At 37.8% G+C, this 21,667-nt stretch overlaps 1 protein-coding gene across 2 annotated transcripts in view; it reads left to right on the forward strand.

Annotated features, from left to right (window-relative positions):
- The window catches only part of KDM1A (lysine demethylase 1A), a 65,431-nt gene that overhangs the window by 3,881 nt on the left and 39,883 nt on the right, over nucleotides 1–21,667 (forward strand). For both annotated transcript variants that reach the window (XM_003891299.4, XM_003891298.4), the window contains exon 2: nucleotides 8,080–8,245. In XM_003891299.4, coding sequence (XP_003891348.1) covers nucleotides 8,080–8,245 — 166 coding nt within the window. The remainder of the gene's footprint in view (nucleotides 1–8,079; nucleotides 8,246–21,667) is intronic.

Consider the following 21,667-nt stretch of genomic DNA (forward strand, 5'->3'; position numbering starts at 1 on the left):
TGTGGTTTTGATATGCATTTCCCTAATGACTAATGATGTTGGGCATCTTTTCATGTGTTTATTGGCCATTTTAATATTTATGTTGAAATGACTATTCAAATCCTTGGCTTGTTTTTAAAAATTGAGTTGTCTTCATCATTTTCTACTAAGAGTTCTTTACATATTCTGGTTAGAGAAATTTTTGATTTTGATGAGACCCAATTTATTTTTTCTTTTGTTCCCTTTACTTCTGGTGTTACATCTAATAAACCATTGCCTTATCCAATGTTGTGAGGATTTACTCCTGTGTTTTCTTCTAAGAGTTTTATAGTTTTAGCTCTTGCATTTATGTTGATGAAAATCTTTTTTTTTTTTTTTTGAGACGGAGTCTCGCTCTGTCGCCCAGGCTGGAGTGCAGTGGCCAGATCTCAGCTCAGTGCAAGCTCCGCCTCCCGGGTTCACACCATTCTCCTGCCTCAGCCTTCCGAATAGCTGGGACTATAGGCGCCCACCACTTCGCCTAGCTAGTTTTTTGTATTTTTTTTTTTAGTGGAGACGGGGTTTTACCATGTTAGCCAGGATGGTCTCGATCTCCTGACCTCGTAATCTGCCCATCTCGGCCTCCCAAAGTGCTGGGATTACAGGCTTGAGCCACTGCGCCCGGCCGGATGAAAATCTTTTCTCAGTTAATTTTTGTATATGGTGTGAGGTAGAGGTTCAGCTTCATTATTTTGCAGCTTGTCCCAGCACAGTTTTTTGAAGACTGTTCTTTCCCTCAACATATAGTTAGCACCCTCGCTGATTGATTATAAATGTAAGAGTTTATCTCTGGACTCTCAACTCTATTCCATTGATCTATTACATATTTCCATCCATTCCAGTACCACACTATCCTGATTATTTTAGTTTCATAATAAATTTTGAAATTAGGAAGTGTTCCTCAACTTTGTTCTTCTTTTGCAAGATTATTTTGGCCGTTCTGGATCCTTTGCATTTCCATATGAATTTTAGGATGAGCTTGTCAGTTTCTGCAAAAAGGGCTGCTGGGATTCTGGTTGTGACTGTGTTGAATCTGCAGATTGATAAGTTTGGGGCACACTGTAAGATTTTACTGTTATATTTTAAGCTCTCTCCTACAAGAAAGATTTTTTTTCTTAGCTAACTGATTAATTTTGTGGAGACAGGGTCTCCTTCTGTCACCCATGCTGGAGTACAGTCACGCAATCATAGCTCACTGCAGCCTCAACCTCCCAGGCACAAGTGATCTTCTTACCTCAGCCTCCTGAGTAGCTGGGACTACAGTTGTGCACAACCACGCCTGGCTAATTTTTTACTTTTTGTAGAAATGGCTTCTCTCTATGTTGCCCCAGCTGGTCTCGAACTTCTGGGCTCAATCATTCCTCCTGCCTCAGGCTCCCAAAGGGCTGAGATTACAGACATGAGCCACCTCACCCAACCAAGATTTTTTTCTTTGTAATTCTCCTGTGTTTATTTTAACTCATCTTGCTTATTCTGTTTTGTATCCCCCATTGTAATTAGCTCTTAAACTTTCAGAAAAAAAATTAGTTACGTGTTTGTTTGGAACAGCAACTAGGAAGCTTAGCAACTAGCCGGTCTTGGGATCCAGAGGAAACAGACTTTAGAGGATAGTATATCCATTTAAGGAATGAAAAGCAAGCTGAGGCCAGTATAGACAGGCCGTGCTTCAGTAATTCTTCAGTGTATGCAGGGAAAAAAGTGTATATATTTCATGACTTGGGAGCTTATCCAGTTTTGGGAACTGTGCTTTAACAGAATTATATCATTACATAATTAAAATTATGTTTAGGGTATTGGAAGGAGTTCATGTAATTGAGTGTCCCTGAAGCTCCAGTTTCATTAGTTTCAGAATAAATTCACTTTTTAGTATGTGTATGCTAAAATTATGGCGGAATATTTAAGGTTTGAAATTGGTAAATTGGGCTGGAACTTCAGGAACACCATACTCCTTTAGAAATGGTGGCCTTGAGCTAGGCCATGAAATGGCAGAATTTAGAAAAGTGTTCTGGAAAAGGGTGGACTTTTTGGAGTTTAAGTATTTCATCTTCCTCTGATTCATTTTCCTCATGTAAATAAGCCCTACCTTGTAAAGTTTAGATATAATATAAACAAAATGCTTATTGCGGTGTTTGGCATATAATTAGTAGGTGACCAGTAATTAAGGTGCTACCAGTGGAGAAAAGGAAGTGGTTTGAGAAGCATCAGGGAATCCAGAGTAGACAACTGAATGTTGAGAACAGTGGTCAGATGAATTTAATTAGAAACAGGAATTGTCTAGGAACAAGATAGATTGAAGGGACCGGTAGTGTTGGGGTTGTAGAGTTGTGTCCATGTTGTAGTGAGCATTAGATTCATGCTATCCAGTATGGTAGCCCTTAGCCACATGTGGCTATTAAGTTTAAATTGAAATTAAAAATAGTTTCTTCAGTCACACTAGCTACATTATAAGTGCTCAGTATAGCACATGTTGAAGCCACAGAATTGGAAGCACAGATAGAGGAGTTTCCATTATGACAAAAAAGTTCATCAGACAGCCCTGAACTAGATTATGAAGTGCAGACCATAAGTACTGTGAGACTTCAGAGAAGATAAAAGATTTTTTTTTTTTTTTTTGAGATGAAGTCTCACTCTTTTCCCCCAGGCTGGAGTGCAATGGTGTGATCTCGGCTCACTGCAACCTCCGCCTCCTGGTTCAAGCGATTCTCCTGCCTCGGCCCCCAGAGTAGCTGGAATTACAGGTGCCTGCCACCACGCGTGGCTAATTTTTGTATTTTCAGCAGAAACGGGGGTTTCACATGTTGGCCAGGCTGGTCTAGAACTCCTGACTTCAGGTGATCCACCTGCCTTGGCCTCCCAAAGTGCTGGGATTACAGGCATGAGCCACTGCGCCTGGCAGATATAGTTTTAAAATTTACAATAATTAAGAAATAATCTTCAGAGGAGGTGGACCTTGAGTATATGGTGTTGGATTAACAGAAAAAGATGGTAGTAGCTTTAGGGAGCTTAGAGGTTGGTAGAACAGCATTGAGGACTTTTTTACTAGTATGTTAGTGATTAGAATTAAGTTTGAATTCAGGTCAGTCATGGTGTTTCATGCCTGTAATCCCAGCACTTTAGGAGGGCAAGGTGGGCAGATCGATTGAGCCCAGGAGTTTGATACCAGCCTTGGCAACATGGCGAAACTCTGTTTATACAAAATTACAAAAATTAGCCAGGTGTGGTGGCATGCGCCTGTATTCCTAGCTACTCAGGAGGCTGAGGCAGGAGAATCACTTGAGCCTGGGAGGCAGAGGTTGCAGTGAGCTGAGATCATGCCACTGCTTTCCAGCCTTGGTGACAGTGAGACCCTGTCTTATAAAAATAAAAATAAAAAAGGCAGTGTGAATAGTCAAGGCCAGAGAGTTTATATGCTGGTTTGAAAAATTTGATGTTCATCTGTTAAGCTATTAGAAAATATCACATAATGGGAAAATTAACCTGGCAGTTGTGCCCTAGATAAAAGTGAGAAAGGTTTTTTTTAAATTTTTAATTATTGTGGTACATAGTAGGTATATATATTTATGGGGTACATGAGATGTTTTGATATAGGAATGCAGTGTGAAAGGAGAAAATTTTGTGGTCTTTGTGGGTTTGTTTTTTTTTTTTTTTAAGACAGTGTCTCACTTTGTCACCCAGGCTGGAGTGCAGTGGCCCAATCATGGCTCACTGCAGCCTTGACCTTCCAGGTTCAAGTGGTCCTCATGCCTCATCCCCCACAAGCAGCTGGAACTACAGATGTGCACCACCACCGACAGCTAATTTTTGTAGAGATGGAGTCTCGCTATGTTGCGCAGGCTCGTCTCGAATTCTTGAGATCAAGTGATCTGCTCACCTCGACCTCCCAAAGTGCTAGGATTACAGGTGTGAGCCACCATGCCCAGCCCAAGAAAGATTTCTTTATAAAGACTGATGCTTTAAGGAGATTGAGGAGTGAATGAATCATTGTAATAAGGGTAGGGAGGAGAAGGAAGAGACTAAAGATTTAAATTCGAGAGTCATCAGTGTGAAAGTAAGAATAATTACCCTACTCACTCATAGTCTCCTTGTTGGGACATCTTTATGTCCGTGGTTGTGAGTAGTTGTAGAGTCTCTGAAGTCTTTGGGGTTTTTACTTAGGGATGAGAGATTCCCAATCCTTTAGGTTCAAAGTACCCATTCCTTTTCTCAGGGGAATAGTTTTTATTAAAGTTTGTATGATTCTTTCAGATGGTTTTAAAACTTTGCTTAAATGGTCACTTCTTGGCTCCAGGCAATTTAAAAATTATCTAAAAAAAAAAAAGCTTTATTAAATGAGGAAAGCCTTTTTTACAAAATAAAATTTTAAGCAAAAATCCCAAAATAAAACACACTACTATTAAGTAGTATTGAGAAGTTAAAATTTATAACATTTATTTTAGTTGTCAGTCTATGAGAAAATGAGGCTACTGGTGAAGCCAAATTTGAGATTGGAAATTAAGCGTGATAGTCTTGTTTTAGCCTTAGAATCCATTCTTTTCTTTTCTTCTCTTTTCTTTTTTTTTTTTTGAGACAGTGTCTCGCTCTGTCACCCAGGTTGGAGTGCAGTGGCCGGATCTCAGCTCACTGCAAGCTCCACCTCCCGGGTTCACGCCATTCTCCTGCCTCAGCCTCCGAAGTAGCTGGGACTACAGGCGCCCGCCACCACACTCGGCTAATTTTTTTTGTATTTTAGTAGAGACGGGGTTTCACCGTGTTAGCCAGGATGGTCTCGATCTCCTGACCTCGTGATCCACCCGTCTTGGCCTCCCAAAGTGCTGGGATTACAGGCTTGAGCCACCGCGCCCGGCCAGAATCCATTCTTTTCACCCAGCAACTAGACAACCAGGGAAGAATCCAATTTTGTTTCTGTATTTTGCTTTGTTTATGAAGTATTGTGGCAGTCTAGTACTGATTTGACAAGTTGTGCAGAAGGTAGGAGGTTGGTTTTGTTTGCTTTCTTTCTTTTTTTTTTTTTTTTTTTTGAGACAGGGTCTCGACTCTGTCACACAGACTGGAGTGCCGTGTTTAGATCATAGCTCACTGTAGCCTTGACCCCCTGGGTTCAAGTGATCCACCTCAGCCTCCTTAGTAGCTGAAACTGCAGGTGCACGCCACCACACCAGGCTAAGTTTTTTTAGTTTTTTGTAAACACAGGGTTTCCCTGTGTTGTCTAGGCTGGTGTAGAAGTGGGCTCAAATGATCCTCCTCCTTCTTCCTTCCAAAGTACTGGGGTTACAGGCTTGAGCCACTGCTCCCAGCTTTTTTTTTTTTAAAGCTTGCTTTGTCATCTCAGGATGCTCTCAGTTGAACAGAGATGGCAGAAGAAACTTCATTCTTAAGTCTACCCCAAGCTGAGTTACCCGAGCAGCACAAGTTAATGTGTTGGTGGTCTCTAAAGGATTAAGATTTGTTTTAACACATGAGTGTGTATTTAATACATTTAAAAATTAAAATTCTAAATCTTGAAGAATCCTAGGGTTCTGTGAAACAGTTTTGTTTTTAATAATACCATCGGATATTATTGCTTCTACCTGTACGTATTTTTCTAATCTCTTTTGTTCCTAAAGACTAAGAACCCTTTCTAGACCAGCCTTTTCCAAGTGTTTTCCTTGTTAATTATTTCTTTGTCAAGACACTGGATTAAACAATATTGAAAAGATTGTTTTTGATGCAAAACTTAGCAGTACCTTTATTTTTTATTTTTTTGAGACAGGGTCTGTGTCTGTCACTCAGGCTGGAGCACAGTGGTGCGATCACAGATTGCACCCCTTGGCCTCCTGGGCTTAAGCAGTCCTCCTGCCTTGGCATCTGCCCACCTCCACCTCCCAAAGTGCTGGGATTATAGGCGTGAGCCACCACACCCAGCCTTCTCCTTTAATGTGAATTGTGACTCTCCTAGAGGGGACCTGTAAAGATTGCAGTTTCCCAGACTTGATATTGGATCCTTTACTCCTTCAAAGGATATAGTATCTAGTGGAACATCCTTTGGGAAAAACTGAACTACAATAGAAAGGATTTTGTATTAGTCTTTGTTTTTGTCTCAAAATTTGCACATTGTCCAGTTCCATATTAGGTACTTGTTAAGTCATTATTGAGTAAATAAGATTGATGGGCAGAGGATCAAAGGACTGAATCTTTGGGGAAGGGAAGAGTCAAGCACTATTGAGGGGTAAAAGGAAAAGAAAACAGCATACTATAAAAGTTTATGGCCTATTCTGACTTCTCTCCCTCTTTGAAACTTTTTTTTTCTCCTTGCTGCTTTTTCATCCATTGTCCTGAGACCTGTTTCCACAGTTTATCTCAGTCAGTTAGGATAAAGTTTAGTATAATATCATCTACATTTCTGTAGTCTTATTGCCGAGACCCTGTATGAGATGGTCATCTGATCAGGATCATTTACTTGGAACCAGATTTTCAGCTTTTTAGGGGCAGGGACACACTCAGTCATAATTGTTTTCTCCATTGTACCATGTGCTCAGTGTTCAGTATTTGAGTAGGTGAATACAATTATTCATATATTAAATAAGATTCTTAGAGCATGGGTCAGAACTAGTCAGTTCATTATTCTTAATTTTTGTTTCCGTTTTCTAACCCAATCCCTATTTTCGGTAAAACTCTTGTACTTCCAGCAGCCATTCCCCCTCCCCCAAATCTTGTGGTCCTATCATTTAAAAAAAAGAGCAAAAAGATAGTATAAAAACAGCTGACCATCCAAAGCTATATCAAAGATGTTTAGCAAGTTAAAATGTATTACATTCACTGTAATCCACAGGACTATTAATCTTGGAAATGTAAAACATTAGATACGTGTGGAAACCACATTGTCTTTGCTTTTTTTCCATGTCTAATAAATTATCTTTTCATGGAATTAATAATAATTAGAATCTTTTAATTGATTCCATAATAATTATCTTTTAATTGATTCCATAATAATTAGCTGTAGTTTCTTTTATTAGGAAGTCACAATGATGATTTGAGAATGTTCCAATGTTGAAAACTATTTGTAATACCATATTACACATTTTGGCTAACCAATCCATAATAATCTTTCCTGTCTTACGCTCTGTTACCCTCAGTGACACATTCACTAAAACTGCTTCCTCTTTTTGCTAATGACATACCTCCCTTTCCTTTATAGCCGGTGTGAATTAGTAGTAAGACCTGTATCCTCCATTTCCACGTCACTTACTCCTTAATTTATTTTATTTTATTTTATTTTTTGAGATAGAGTCTCACGCCCAGGCTGCAGTGCAGTGGCTTGATCTCGGCTCACTGTAACCTCCACCTCCTGGGTTCAAGCGATTCTCCTGCCTCAGCCTCCCAAGTAGCTGGGATTACAGGTGCCTGCCACCACACCCAGCTAATTTTTGTATTTTTAGTAGAGAAGGTTTCACCATGTTGGCTAGGTTGGTCTCGAACTCCTGACCTTAGGTGATCTGCCTGCCGCAGCCCCCCAAAGTGCTGGGATTACAGGCGTGAGCCACTGCACCTGGCCTCTCCTAAGTGAATTTTTTAAGCAAATGCACCTTTTCATAGTTTCAGTTTGACTGTTGTTATTTTCTACTCTATGCCCTCCATTTGGTTTTTGGAATTGTTTTGCTATTTTCCGTTGGAATAGTAGTTAGAAGCACAGGCTTGGCATTAGACAGACTTGATATTCTAGTTAACTATATTTTTGTCTGAGGGTTATTTTAATCTTTTGTTGGAAATTCCGGTATGTGAGCATGATACATACAATTAAAAATTTTTTTTGAGAAGTTGTTGAGAGCCTTAGAGTCAATGATTTGAATGTCAGTGCTATGATGTAAAAGTTGCAGATTAGTTTGAACCTGAACTGACACAAGATTGTTTCATGAAGGTTTTGTTTTTAATAACTACCTATTATAAGCTGGCTTGTTCCTTGTTGTACACTTACTTCCCTTAAAATGTGAAGTTAACAATTCACATTGATTGATGGTTCCAAATAGAGTCCCTGATTTTAAATGTTCACTGCATTTAGCTTTCCCTGGTATGATCTCCATATAGGTAGAGTACAGAGAGATGGATGAAAGCTTGGCCAACCTCTCAGAAGATGAGTATTATTCAGAAGAAGAGAGAAATGCCAAAGCAGAGAAGGAAAAGAAACTTCCCCCACCACCCCCTCAAGCCCCACCTGAGGAAGAAAATGAAAGTGAGCCTGAAGAACCATCGGGTGAGTTGTAGTGTCCAACGACAGTTCTGTTTTATCTTAGAAATAAGAATTAATGGATTTATTTCCATTCTACAATATTATTTATGTCTTTATCTTTGGTTTATAATAAACTCTGATATTGGGGCTCCTGCCATGTGTGTCTTTGTGTGTGTGTATACATATACAGGTATATGTGTGTATGTATACACATAGATACATACGTAGTGGTACTGATACTCTTTTTGTGTGTCTGTACATATACAGGAGGAAGGTAAAGGGTGGGAATGGAAGGACAGTGGCAATATAAGGTGGTTGGAAAATAGGAGAAAATAAATGATTAGAGAAGACATACAGAAAGCTACATCCAAAGCACCAGACCTGTCAATGACAGCTCTGATTCAGAAATTGTTCTAGCTAAATAATGTGTTTACCACGTAGTTAGATACTTGATGATAAAACTTTCATGGTGTGGATTGGTTTTGAGAAGTGCCTTTTCCTGGTGAACAAATACAAAAATATATTCTAGGCCAGAAAATCTAGAAAGATTATGGGAGTCTATAGTTTTGATTTCAGAGCTTCAAACAGCTCTAAAGAATTCTCACTAACACACCCTCAATGCTGAGTACTAGCTTTCTGAGGATGGCTGGACCAGTCAGGGATACATGCCTTTCTGTTTTGGAGAGCCCAAGCAAAAGCAGTATTTTAATGAATTTTTGTATCTCGTGCCCTTAATGACATTTTATTTACTCTGTTTGACTTTGAATTTTTACTAAGTTCCTCCTCTTGAAATAAGTTTTATATTTCGAATAGCTTCAGACCCACACATCTCTCTGGTTCTTTTAGTCCTGTACCTTTTAAAAACAAAATGGTGGTTTCAGACCCCATCTGCTGTGTCTTGCGTGACTTTCATAGGTACCCAGATTAAGACATACTTCATTTAAGATGTTTTATCTTTTGTTTTAGCCTCTTTTTTTTAAGGGTTTTCTCCCCTATGGTGTTACTGTGAATTACCAGAAGTACTGATGCTTCACTTGAGGGCATTACCAGTCAAGTGTTACTTAGGTTTGGAGCTTATCAAAGTCTGGCTAAAACTTAAAAATCAAATTTATAATTTATAGGACTGTAATAAAGTGTACTAAAGGAATACAGTTTGAGAACATTCAGAAAAAAAGATAGATTAGATTCTGGTTTTAGTTCATTCGAAAGTCAGGGGTTTTCTAAGAAGAGTGGTTTTCCTAAAACTTTCTTAAAATGATTTATTGGGCAACTCCTTGTTTGAAGGTTTCTAATTTCAGTAGTATATTACTTTTGGGGCTAATGTTCCCCGGGCAAGTGTAGCTGCCTTTTTACTTTACACCTTCTCTCATTTTTCATTTTTCTTCTTCCTCTTTCTAGTCTTACACATTTATCTCTGTTCTTTCTGTTCTTACCTCCAACCTTTCCCTTCACCCTGTGCTTTTTTCTTCTGTGTTCTTTTTGGTTCTTACCTTTCTTCTACCTTTGCTGTAGACCTGCTAATGAGATACTTGGGGATAACCGTTTTAATGTCTGTGGTAGCTCAAGAGTGGACTGACTTTTTAGTTCAAGGGCTCTAAGTATTATGCATTGATGATCTGATATCTCAGATGCTGCCTCACCTTTGTTGTGTGGTTGTGTCTCCAGTAAATAATTGATTTACCATAGGTTCCAAGTTGATAAGCGTTTCTTTGAAAATTTTAAACCATGTCTTGGTGTTGCTGTTTGCTTTTTTCTGAAAGCGTTTTTTGTTTGTTTGTTTGTTTTTAATTTCATAAATGTCAGGTGTTGTTCCCACAAAAAGTAAATGTCTTAACAAAAGGATTTAGGATTTAGGAGCTGTCTTTATTGTGTTGTAGTTAATTATAATGCAGTGGTTTAGTTTAAGTTATCTTTGTTTTTGGGGGGAAGTTGAAATTTTAAGTTGAGGATGTCTTCAGTGCTTAGAGATGTGATAACAGCCAAAACTTGCTAATATATTGTTTGTGGTTATGAGAATAGTGATTTTTCCTTTAAAACAACTTAATGATTCTGAAAATTTCTGGGGTGAATTAGGGATGTACTTTCCCTGGAAAAAGTGTCAACTTATTAGCCTAAACTGCTTATGTAGTTTAGCAATAGATTGGGTCCTGATGGTGAATCATAAAATGTTATCAGGTAAGTTAAATATTTGGACACTGTCCAGGGTTTCTAAGTCTTTCGTCTTATCATCTTTTGCAAAAGTTTTTAGTCAAAAATTGAATGGAAGCATTGCTATATGACTATATTAAAAGCTTGAGAGAAGATGTAGGTTTGTTTCATTTTTATTTTTTTGGAGACAGAGTCTCGCTCTGTTACCCAGACTGGAGTGCATCGGCATGATCTCGGCTCACTGCAACCTCCGCCTCCTGGGTTTAAGTGATTCTCCTGCCTCAGCCCCCTGAGTAGCTGGAATTATGGACGTGCGCTACCACGCCCGGCTAAGTTTTGCATTTTTAGTAGAGACAGGGTTTCACCATGTTGGCCCGCCTCGGTCTCCCACAGTGCTGGGATTACCGACATGAGCCACCATGCCGGGCCTGTGGGTTTGTTTCTTTACCAAACCGTTTCTTGTTCTCAGTTTTTTTTATAAGGCAATCACTAGGAATTAACTTATTCTGTCAAAAATTATGGGTAAGGGCCAGGCGCAGTGGCTCCCAGCACTTGGAGAGGCTGAGGCGCGTGGATCACCTGAGGTCAGGGGTTCGAGACCAGCCTGGCCATGTCTCCACTAAAAATATAAAAATTAGCCAGATGTGGTGGTGCGTGCCTGTAATCCCAGCTACTTGGGAGGCTGAGGCAGGAGAATTGCTTGAACCCAGGAGGCAGAGGTTGCAGTGATCTGAGATCGTGCCACTGCACTCCAGTCTTTGTGAGAGCAAGACTCCGCCTCAAAAAAAAATCCAAAAAACAAAACAAAAAAGTAATATTTGCATACATTTCATTCTTACCAACTTTTAAATTTGTTTAGAAATTTTTGCTTTGCTTTCTGCAGTGTGTTAATCTTAACAGGAAGAAAATACTTTGTTAATTATGAAAGCACAAGGTATCCTGAAGTCAGTGGGTCAAATTGACTGAATAAGGTTCCTCTGGGAGAGTACTGAGAGGAAGCCAGAAAGATGGGAGCCGTATTGTGAATAGCCTTGGTTGACTAAGCCAGGCTAAGGAATTTGAGCATTAGGAGTGTCAGCGGTAGCCCTGAGGTTTTTTGAGCAAGGGAGGTTATTCTGAAATATGTTTTTGGAAAGACCAATCTCATGCTAAGGGTGAACTAAGGGAGTAAAGAAGCGGAGATTGGAGAGATAGACTATTGGTCAGTGGAAAAATGTTCTTAATATCAAAGTTGAATTTTTATGGAAAGAAAAAGTTTGGGTGTTTTTGTTGGTCTGATTGAACTTATTTAATTGGAAGGAAGTTGTCTCTGTTGACCTAAATATTGTTTTTAGATTTGTCAATTTTTGACCATAACTTAATGTGGCATTGTAGTCCTATGGTAGTCAAAATGGGTAAATAATGGATTTTTCATACCAAATATTACTGTTTATATTTAAAAACTACCTCATTTTGTTTTCCTAAACATTTCCATGCATTTTTATATTTACTATACTTTTGCATTTATTTGTTTTAACACATGATGGTTTTACTTGGTTTCCTAGTACCTTTTCTGTGAAGATGGAAGTTTTTCTAGGTCATGCCAACTAAACTTGAACAGGTTGTCTTCGGAATTGAGTGTGTTTGGTTACTAGCAGTGTCACATAATAGTGGAGAGTTTATAAAATAGAATCAAATCTCCTTCAGTTGGACTTCATTGATTTAGAATAATAGTCCCCTGGTAAAGTACCTTTTATTTTTTGGAGAAATGCCTTTTTCCTGTCTTTGCTCAGATTGTTACCCTGTGTACATTACATTATTTTCCTCAGTGAGTTTTATATTCCTGTATTAACTGATTCTCCAACACTTGGCTTTTTTATTTTCATATGGAAACATGATTCAATTTTTTTTTCCCTCCGCTGCCTTTCAGCAGTTAGAATTTACCAGAAAAATCTTACTAGTTAGTTCCTGGATTTAAATTTTGTATTGGGTAACTTTTCACTAGAGAACTCAAGATATATTCTGAGTTAGAAGTAACTTAGTTGTACATAGCCTAAGACTTTCATGGAAACTTATTCTAAAATAAATAAAAGGAAATTTGAAATGGGTTATTAAGATGCCTTTCTCAAGCCTTCTTCAAGTTAATGGATTTCTCAGTAGAGACATCAGAAGTGTGCTTGTGTCTGTGTGTATATGCATGTGAGTGTGTATATCATTTTTCTAGGCTCTGTGATGTCCTAATACTTAAGACTCTAATGAAGCTCAGAGGCTTCCATTAAGTTATTGGTTAACTCTTCAAATAGATTTTGTTAAATGTGATTGGTTAACAAGTCTGTATTATAATTTATTTTATGAATGACCATGGGAAGAATCACTTTATCTTCTTGTTTATATTCTTATTTGTACCAGAGGAAGCCCTCTTCTCTGTTATATGTGGTAATTTTAAAAGTTTGTAGGTATGTGTTTTTAAAGACATGTAGGCTGTTTTTGTTTGTTTGTTTGTTTGTTTGTTTGTTTTGAGACGGAGTTTTCCTAGGCTTGAGTGCAATGGCGCGATCTCAGCTCACCACAACCTCCACCTCCCTGGTTCAAGCAATTCTGGCTTAGCCTCCCGAGTAGCTGGGGTTACAGGCATGCACCACCATGCCCAGCTAATTTTGTATTTTTAGTGGAGATGAGGTTTCTCCATGTTGGCCAGGCTGGTCTCGAACTCCTGACCTCAGGTGATCCACCTGCCTCAGCCTCCAAAGTGCTGGGGTTACAGGTGTGAGCCACCACGCCCAGTTTGGCTGTTAAATAAATTAACAAAAATCATTTATGTGAGATAAAGGTATGGTAAACAATTTTGTGTGGTTCTAATAGATTTGGGGGCTTGTTCACATAATAATCATACTGTAGGTTGAAAGTATTTTTAAAATTTACCTAAAAGGTGATGTTAACCTGAATTAGTAAAAATACTGAATTACAGAAAATACACAATTTATGGGTAGAAGAATTTAAAGATTCAATGAAATTTGATCACAAATGCTGTTATAATGAAAATTTCATATAACAAAAGATTGAGGACCAAAAATTTGATGAATTATTTAGTAGAGCAAGTATTAAAAGGCGGTATCTTTTAGACTATTCTATAGAACTTGGCATAATAGAATTTGACCAGAGAAGAGTTGAAGATTAATTTTCTTACTTTAAAAGAAAAAAAATAAACGATACTAATATTTTCACCTTATATTAGTATAGTTCTTTGTTTGTAAGGTACTCTGATCTCTTCCTGTGAGACAGTCATACTGAGTGCAGTCAGTACAGCCGTGGGTGGTGGTTGCCAAGCACTGGGTTTGGCAGCATGAATAGTAATGGCCAGAGTTCAGGTGAACCACTTTGTTTTTTTTAAAATCATGCTGTAACTATTCTCAAGTGGCTAATCTCAGGCTTTTCTCTCTGATTTCTCTCTCCATGCCTACAAATGGAACCAGAGAGAAGGGCTAGCTTTCAGGTTTAGTGAGAATTAACTCAGATTACCACCACAGGGAAGATGATAGGATTCTATTACATCCCCAAGCCCAGCAGGAGACCCTGTTTTATAGGTTTACCAGAAGTGACTAGGGAGTTCATTCCTGACAGAGTTGTCTGTGTTGTCATTTTGACATGCTAGTATAAAATAAATGCCCGAAATCATTTGAGTTCTCATTATATGAAGTATGATGCATACATTCAGAAAATAGGCATAGGGTTAGTTCTCTTGCCACCCTCTCCCTGCCTCCCTGCCTTTTTTGAATAACAACATCATTTCAGTGATCTATGCTCCAAAATTTACTGGAGGGCTAAGGAAAAAAAGTGACAGACTGAAAAAGTAATTCAACAGAATTCTTACGTTCTTATATTTTGAGGCACTATGAATAGATCAAGACAAATATGCTATACAACACATGGTCCCCACTCTCAGATAATTTATAGCCTAGTATGAGACACAAATGTAGACATAAATGCATAATGGAAAGCAAAATACTCAAGTGTGATATCAATATAAAAATTCTAGAGGCATATAGAGGTAGGAAGGGTGAAGAGTAGAGAATTGGTAGTATGGAGGGCAAATTTTTAAAAAAATAAATGAGGCATTTTCTACAAAAATTAAGATTTCCCCCAAATGTGGTAGTTCCTCATTGACTTTATTCTACATATATTATTGTACAATGATAATTATTTTGTTGCAGTCACAGTGCTGGATTATAAGGGTTCAAAGAGAAAGATTACATCCTCCTGCAAATAATTTGTTGTCCAGTGGCTGGGTGTTGTGGTGCATTCCTGTAATCCCAGCACTTAGGGAGGCCAAAGCATGTGGATCAACTGAGGCCAGGAGCGCGAGACCAGCCCAGCCAACATGGTGAAACCCCGTCTCTACTTAAAAAAAATTTTTAAAAATACAAAAATTAGCTGGGAGTGGTGACACATGTCTGTAATCTCAGCTACTCAGGAGGCTGAGGCACTAGAATCGCTTAATCCTGAGAGGCAGAGGTTGCAGTGAGCCGGGATTGTACCACTGCACTCCAGCCTGGGTGATAGAGTGAGACCCTGTCTCAAAAAAAAAAAAAAGAATTTGCAGTTCAGTTTAGGGTTACAGATGTTAATAAGTAGCTACAATGAAGAAACTACAATAAAAATATATAGAAAGTATGGTGAGAACTCAGAAGTTATTTTTTAATTGATAAATAAGATTGTATTTATTATGTACAGCATGATGTTTTGAAGTATAAATACATTGCAGAATGACCAAATTTAGCTGATAAACATGCGTTACCCCACATGGTTATCATTTTTGTGGTGACAACACTTACCCACTTTCTTGACATTTTTCAAGAATACAATGTATTGTGATTAATTATAGTCACCATGTTGTACAATAGATCTCTCAGAAGCTGTTTTTAAATAATGTTTCTCCCTAAAATTGGGTTTTGAAATTTTGTGTTAAACATGAAAGGATGAAGCAGTTTTAGATCCTTGATTTTTTAACTGTTTACTACTTTTGGCTGATAAAGAACCCTTTAATCAGATGCTACAAGTTTATGTTTGGTCTTTGAGAGATTGACCTGCTTTTCTTAATGAAGTCATTTCATTGGTTATTTTGTTGTACTTTTTATTAAGGCAAAATAGTAATTTGTTTAGCTGATCACCTTTATTTTTATAATTTATTTGAATTCTTTTTGTTGCCATCATTTATTGGGTCTGATCATGTTGTAATAGAAGAACAAGATACTTTTTGAGGATTTTCTCATCTACAAAATGAGACTTGTTATGAGAATCAAATGAGAAAATGTGAAATCCACCTTTGTGTATAAACATCTTGTGTTTATTAAACAGAGTTAATTGAACCAAGAATAGGGTGGATTGGTGTTTTATTTAGAAAAAAATTTAGGGCAGCTTTAGACCAGACAGACACACATACTATCTTACTTTGGGAAAGTGTTGGTGGTAGGCCATTTTCAGTAATGAGTCACTTATGAAATAGATAACTTTTTAAGCATCTGGAACTGTTCGCGTGTGTGTGTGTGTGTGTGTAACTTAAATCTTGATATTTTATGTTACATCATGAGAATGACAGATGACTTTGGGACTTTCTAACAGTTTTTTTTCTTTCCTCAAGAGAATAATATAATTGAAATTCTTGCATCGGCTGTCGAGTTATAAGAAATGTTTTGTAAGCTTTGTTATTAACCAGACACACCTTAAGCTTGGTAGTTGGACAACGTAACATCTGAAATGTAAGCTTTCTCTGGAACATTTTGAAAAGTGAACACAAACCAAGACTGCAGCAAAATAAGGATCAGGAAAATTTCTACTATGGAATGTGGAGGGAAATAATATGTGAAAAAGTAAATTCTTTCCATTGGCTTCTAAAGCTTTGCATTTCTCCCTAGCTTGTAGGGCCTTTTACTTTCTTTTGATGGGATCCTTGCTACTACTACCCAGCGGAAGTCTTCAAGCACAAATCTGTGGTGGTATTGTTCTTTCAGCAGTTCAGTGGAAGTTCCAGGCAAGCTCCTACCTCAAGCAAAACAATTTTTCTTTTTTTCTAAACCTTAAGAAAGCTGTTTTAGTTCAATATTTTAAATGGTACTGTAACCCAGGGATTGCTATTCTAGTTGAAACTCATAATTTCATTTTGAATGCTGCTCAGGCTGATCTTGAACTCCTTGTCTCAAGTGATCCTCCTGACTTGGTCTCTCCCAAAGCACTGGGATTACAGGTGTGAGCCACTGTTAATTCCTCTTTGGAACTGTGACTTTCCTTATCTTCATGAGATTAATCATGCATTTATGACTGCTTCAAATTCTCTGAGCCTATTATTACCTCCATGCTATCTTAAAGTCTTTTAGCTACGTTCTTACTTCTGAGTTCTATTCTTTAGTTTCCAGCCATCTTTAGAACGTTTCCACTTAATTGTATTAGCCGGTTTCCCAAATTTCCCATTTTGTTAGTAGCATTACTAGTCTTCTGAACTTAAAACCCTAGAGTCATCCTGAAAGTTCTTTATCCCTTTTACCAAGTCTGTTGTAAAGTCGTACATCTTACTGTGCACAGTCTTTTTCATTTGTTAGGCCTTACCCGTTTTTACTGTCACCTTTTTCTAGTGAATTTCAACTTGTATGTAAATTATTTCAATAGCTTTTCAATTGGATCTCCTTTATCTGGGTTTTCCCTCTAATCCATCTCGTACAAGGTGGCCAGATTAGTTTAACTAAAATAGCATTTGTTGTGCTGTCTTTGTGCCAAAGATCACACAGTTTTCCTCCATTACTACTAAAATCACATTCAGGTTTGGGTACTGGAAAGGGCTTGTTTTACCAATCCACTTGATCTCCCACTGCTTTTTCAGACCATCTCCTTCTGTAAGTAGGTACTGTGCAGTCCTCTGCACATACCATGTCTGTGCTTTTCTCTTTATCTTTGTAAATGATCTGGACCATAGTGGTGGTTTCACTGCCTCGTAGTCTATCCAGATCTCTTGGGAATTGTTCTGAAAGCTTCCCTGGTTTTCCAAGACTGTGTCAGCTTCTTGTTTCTTAACAATAACAAAAGTTTCCTTGTAGATATTTTTCATCTTTTCTCAACTAGGTTGTAAACTCTTTGAAAACAGAGAGTCTACCTATTCTACTTTTGTATTTGTGCTTTGCAGTTTTGGGGTAGATATAGTAAACATTGTTTATTAAATAAGAAACTCAATTAGTGTCTTAATACGGTAGAGACACATATTCCAAGTTGGCTTTAACTTTTGAAATGTTTCTTTCACCTGCTAATTTATTAAATTCAATTGAAATCAGTAGGTTGGCATTCACTTTTATTCCATAAATTTGGTCATTTTGATAAATTTATCTTGTATCGGAAAATCGTTGCTTCCTAGATTTAGAAGTTTCTTAAAATGTTTACAATTTGAATGTGATTCCAAGAAACTAGTCAAAATGTGAATCTGTTTCTGGAAACAACCAACCAGTAATTTTCACCTTCTTGTTTGTTTGCCAGATAAAAGCATTTGAAAGTCAACATAGACTTCCTTTTAAGATGTTGGAAGAGTGATCTCTTATTTTAATTCAGATGAGAAAACATTCAGTAATGTGATTATAACTACAATACTTCACGGTTCAAGAAGGACTCTTAGCTCTGAAGGTCTGAAGTCAACTGAAAGGCTGTTATGTAAGATAAACCAAAAAGATCTTCATTTTCAATTTGGAGTAGCTGTGTACAAATAAGCTGTATGAAGAGTCTCTACTTTAGGCCGATTGTGGTGGCTCACGCTCATAATCTGAGTGCTTTGAGAGGCTGAAGTGAGAGGCTAGGAGTTCAAAAACAGCCTGGGCAACATATCGAGAACCTGTCTCTACAAAAAAAAAAAAAATTAGCCAGATATGGTGGCACATGCCTATAGTCCTAGCTACTCAGGAGGCTGAGGCAAGAGGATCGATCCCTTGAGCCCAGGAGTTCAAGGTTACAGCGAACTATGATGAACCACTGTACTCCACCCTGGGCGACAGAGCAAGACCTTGTCTCTCTAAAAATAATTTAAAAATGAAAAAGAGTCTCTACATCAAGCTTGAGGACTCTTTTGTAGGTTTGGTGGTTTGGGATAAAAACAAAAGGGAGTTTCTTGTGTAGAGGTGCCAAAATCGAGGTGATACTACAAAGTTGCTTTTGAATATTTTCATTTTCTGTTTTGAATTTGTACTCATGGAAAGCTAACAGCACTACTTGCCTTCTGAGCCACTATCAGAAACAGAGTCCTAGGCTGGAAAGACTCAAAGAGCAGATGAATAAGGGATTTTATATATATCATAATCAGAGACTACCTGGATGAAAAGTTAGCTGCAAGCAGTATTGTATATTTGCTGTTTTTAAGAAAATGTTCAAGAATTGGTCCATAATAGACTGCTAGTAAAGATGATCTTTCAGTTGTCTTTGGAGAAGTAGGCACCTTCAGAGTACTCTCGAGTATGATTGGAGTGAAAATAATAACTTCATTCTTTATTTCCAGACAAGTTAAACCATCATCAAGAGATAAATATCATGTTTCTTAATTTAATTTTAAGCATTTTTAAATTTTGTTTTCCATCATTTCTTATGTTATATGGAACCTTCTGCTTGGTTTTCTTCTACTCTTCTGCTTAAATAATACTTTGGAGTTTCCCTTTTTATTTTTTTTTTGAGACGGAGTCTTGCTGTGTTGCCTAGGCTGGAGTGCAGTGGTACAGTCTCGGCTCACTGCAGCCTCCACCTCCCGGGCTCAAGCGATTCTCCTGCCTCAGCTTCCTGAGTAGCTGGGATTACAGGCGCATGCCATAACCCCTGGCTAATTTTTGTATTTTTAGTAGAGACAGGGTTTCACCATGTTGGTCAGGCTAGTCTCAAACTCCTGACCTCACGATCCACCCGCCTCGGCCTCCCAAAGTGCCGGGATTACAGGCGTGAGCCACCGTTCCCGGCCTGGAGTTTCATTTCTTTTTTGACATTTTGTTGTTATGGGATCCCCTTTAAAAATCTTTGCAGGGTATTGAATATTTTCTATATTTTCCCTGTATTTTTTTAAATTAAAAAAAAAGTATCTTTTTAAGAAGTTTTTAAATTCCTTTCTTCAAAATCAGAAGCCAAAAAAGACTACCTTGTTGCCCTTTTGTTCTCGTTGACCTATTGAGTATGCAAGTCAGGGGTAAGAAATCCGTCTGTTTTTGTGAATCAGAGCACCATTGATTCACACACAAAAATCAGCCAAGAGCTACCTGTAGGTTAAATTAATGAGTTTATTGTATGACATGTTATAGTTGGAAAAGAAGGAAAACGATAGGATTAGGAAAGATAAAGTAATTCAGGCTTAGGCTCACTTCAAAGTGTGTGTTTTTTGTTTTTTTGGTTTTTTGCTGTTTTTAATCTAAGTTTTTAGTGGTGAAATACCTTCATGACAGGAGACTGTTACTTCTATTTTTGCCAAGTCAGAAACATAATTTGAAAGATAACAGCTATATTATTCCTAATCTTAAGTGTGATTCTTGGAAACTATTTGTTTCATTGTTCTGAGTCCCTCGCTGCTCCCTTTCTTCCCCAAATACAATTCAGTTTTCTGATCCAGCTTGGTTTTATTTGGAACCAAACAAAACAATGGCAACATTTTTTAAAACCCTATGAAATTTATTATTATTGTTATTATTATTTTGAGATGGAGTCTCGCTCTGTCGCCCAGGCTGGAGTGCAATGGCGCGACCTTGACTTACTGCAGCCTCTGCCTCCCAGATTCAAGCGATTCTCCTGCCTCAGCCTCCCGAGTAGCTGGGATTACAGGCGAGCGCCACCACACCTGGCTAACTTTTGTGTTTTTAGTAGAAACGAGATTTCACCATGTTGACTAGGCTGGTCTTGAACTCCTGACCTCAAGTGATCCGCCCGCCTCAGCCTCCCAAAGTGCTCGGATTACAGGCCTGAGCCACTGTACCCAGCTCTACAAAATATATTTTATGAATAAAGTCAGAATTTACTAAGAATGAATATATCTGATTTTAAGTTTATAGTAGAGTTTAAAACATAGGACCTGTATTTTCAAGATAAGTTTTCAGATTGGATTTAGTAACCTGATGATCTCTTCATGATTGTATGCCTTTTTCCAAGGGCTATAAACAGGTATACCTTGGGCCTTGTCTGAGAAGCATAACGTTCTTGAACCTAAAGGACCCTTCAGACGAGAGCATAGTAAAATGAGTTTAGAATGAGATTCTATTCTATCTTCATAACAGGGCATATATCTTCTAGCAACACATTCTAATATCATTATCAGAAATAATGTCTTATATCTAAGTATCTTTTTATTCTCTTTGTTGTTCCCTTCTAACTCAAATGGTGGAATAATCAATCTGCTTTCTTATTGGGGTATATATTTTAAAATAAACTGTTTAATGAAGCTTGTCTGAGTTATTTAGATCATTGGGAGGTGGTGTTTTATATCTTCCAAAGATCACACTCATTTTCCTATATTGTACCAGGTGACTAGAAGCTTAAGAGCATCATGGCATCTGTCTTGATGATAGATTTTGGAAGAGTTCAGAAGACAGTCTATTCTTTTTCAGATTGAATTTTCAAGCTTTGATTCTTTTCTTGAAGTTACTTCTACATATTAATCAGTGACGAAAATTTCTTAACAAAGCTTATTATGTAGCATGAAGTAAAAGATTCAACATCTTGCCTGCCTTTCTGTGTGTTGCCACAAGTGTGTGTTTATCTACAGTACTTGGCACAAGCACACAGAGTGTCTTATTATGTATTCTTTAGTTTTATTTAGGAAGTACTGGCATATTTAACTGTAGTAGTGTCTACTGTGTACAGTAAATGAAACTTCTTTGGAGACTGAGTCTTTTAATTATACTCCCTACTTTGAAGAGAAGGAGAGAATTTTTCATTAAAATTAGAAAGTTAAATGGATATTAAGTTGATGCTGAATTGCAACACCAGATTCTAGAGTCTATGTCACCTCCATTTCCAGTCTAGCAGCTGTTAGTAAAAGACACTTGGAATCCATTTTCCCCCATCCAGACTATTAATATTAAATAAGACCGACAGCAAGGATTTAGTGATTAAAAATACTATGTACTTTGTTCCACTGCCTTTCAACAAGAATCAGCATGTAAAGTTGAAACTTCCTGACCAGAATTTGGAAGACTATGATGTAATTCCCTGGGCCTTGATTCCAGAAGAAGGAGCTCTCTGAATATGGGTTTACTAGTTGGTGGCCAATTCATGAGTCACCAACTATTAGGCCTTTATGTCCAGATATTATCCTAATTTATGGAG

The sequence above is a fragment of the Papio anubis genome, chromosome 1 (genome assembly GCF_008728515.1).
Source record: "Papio anubis isolate 15944 chromosome 1, Panubis1.0, whole genome shotgun sequence".
Lineage (NCBI taxonomy): Eukaryota > Metazoa > Chordata > Mammalia > Primates > Cercopithecidae > Papio > Papio anubis.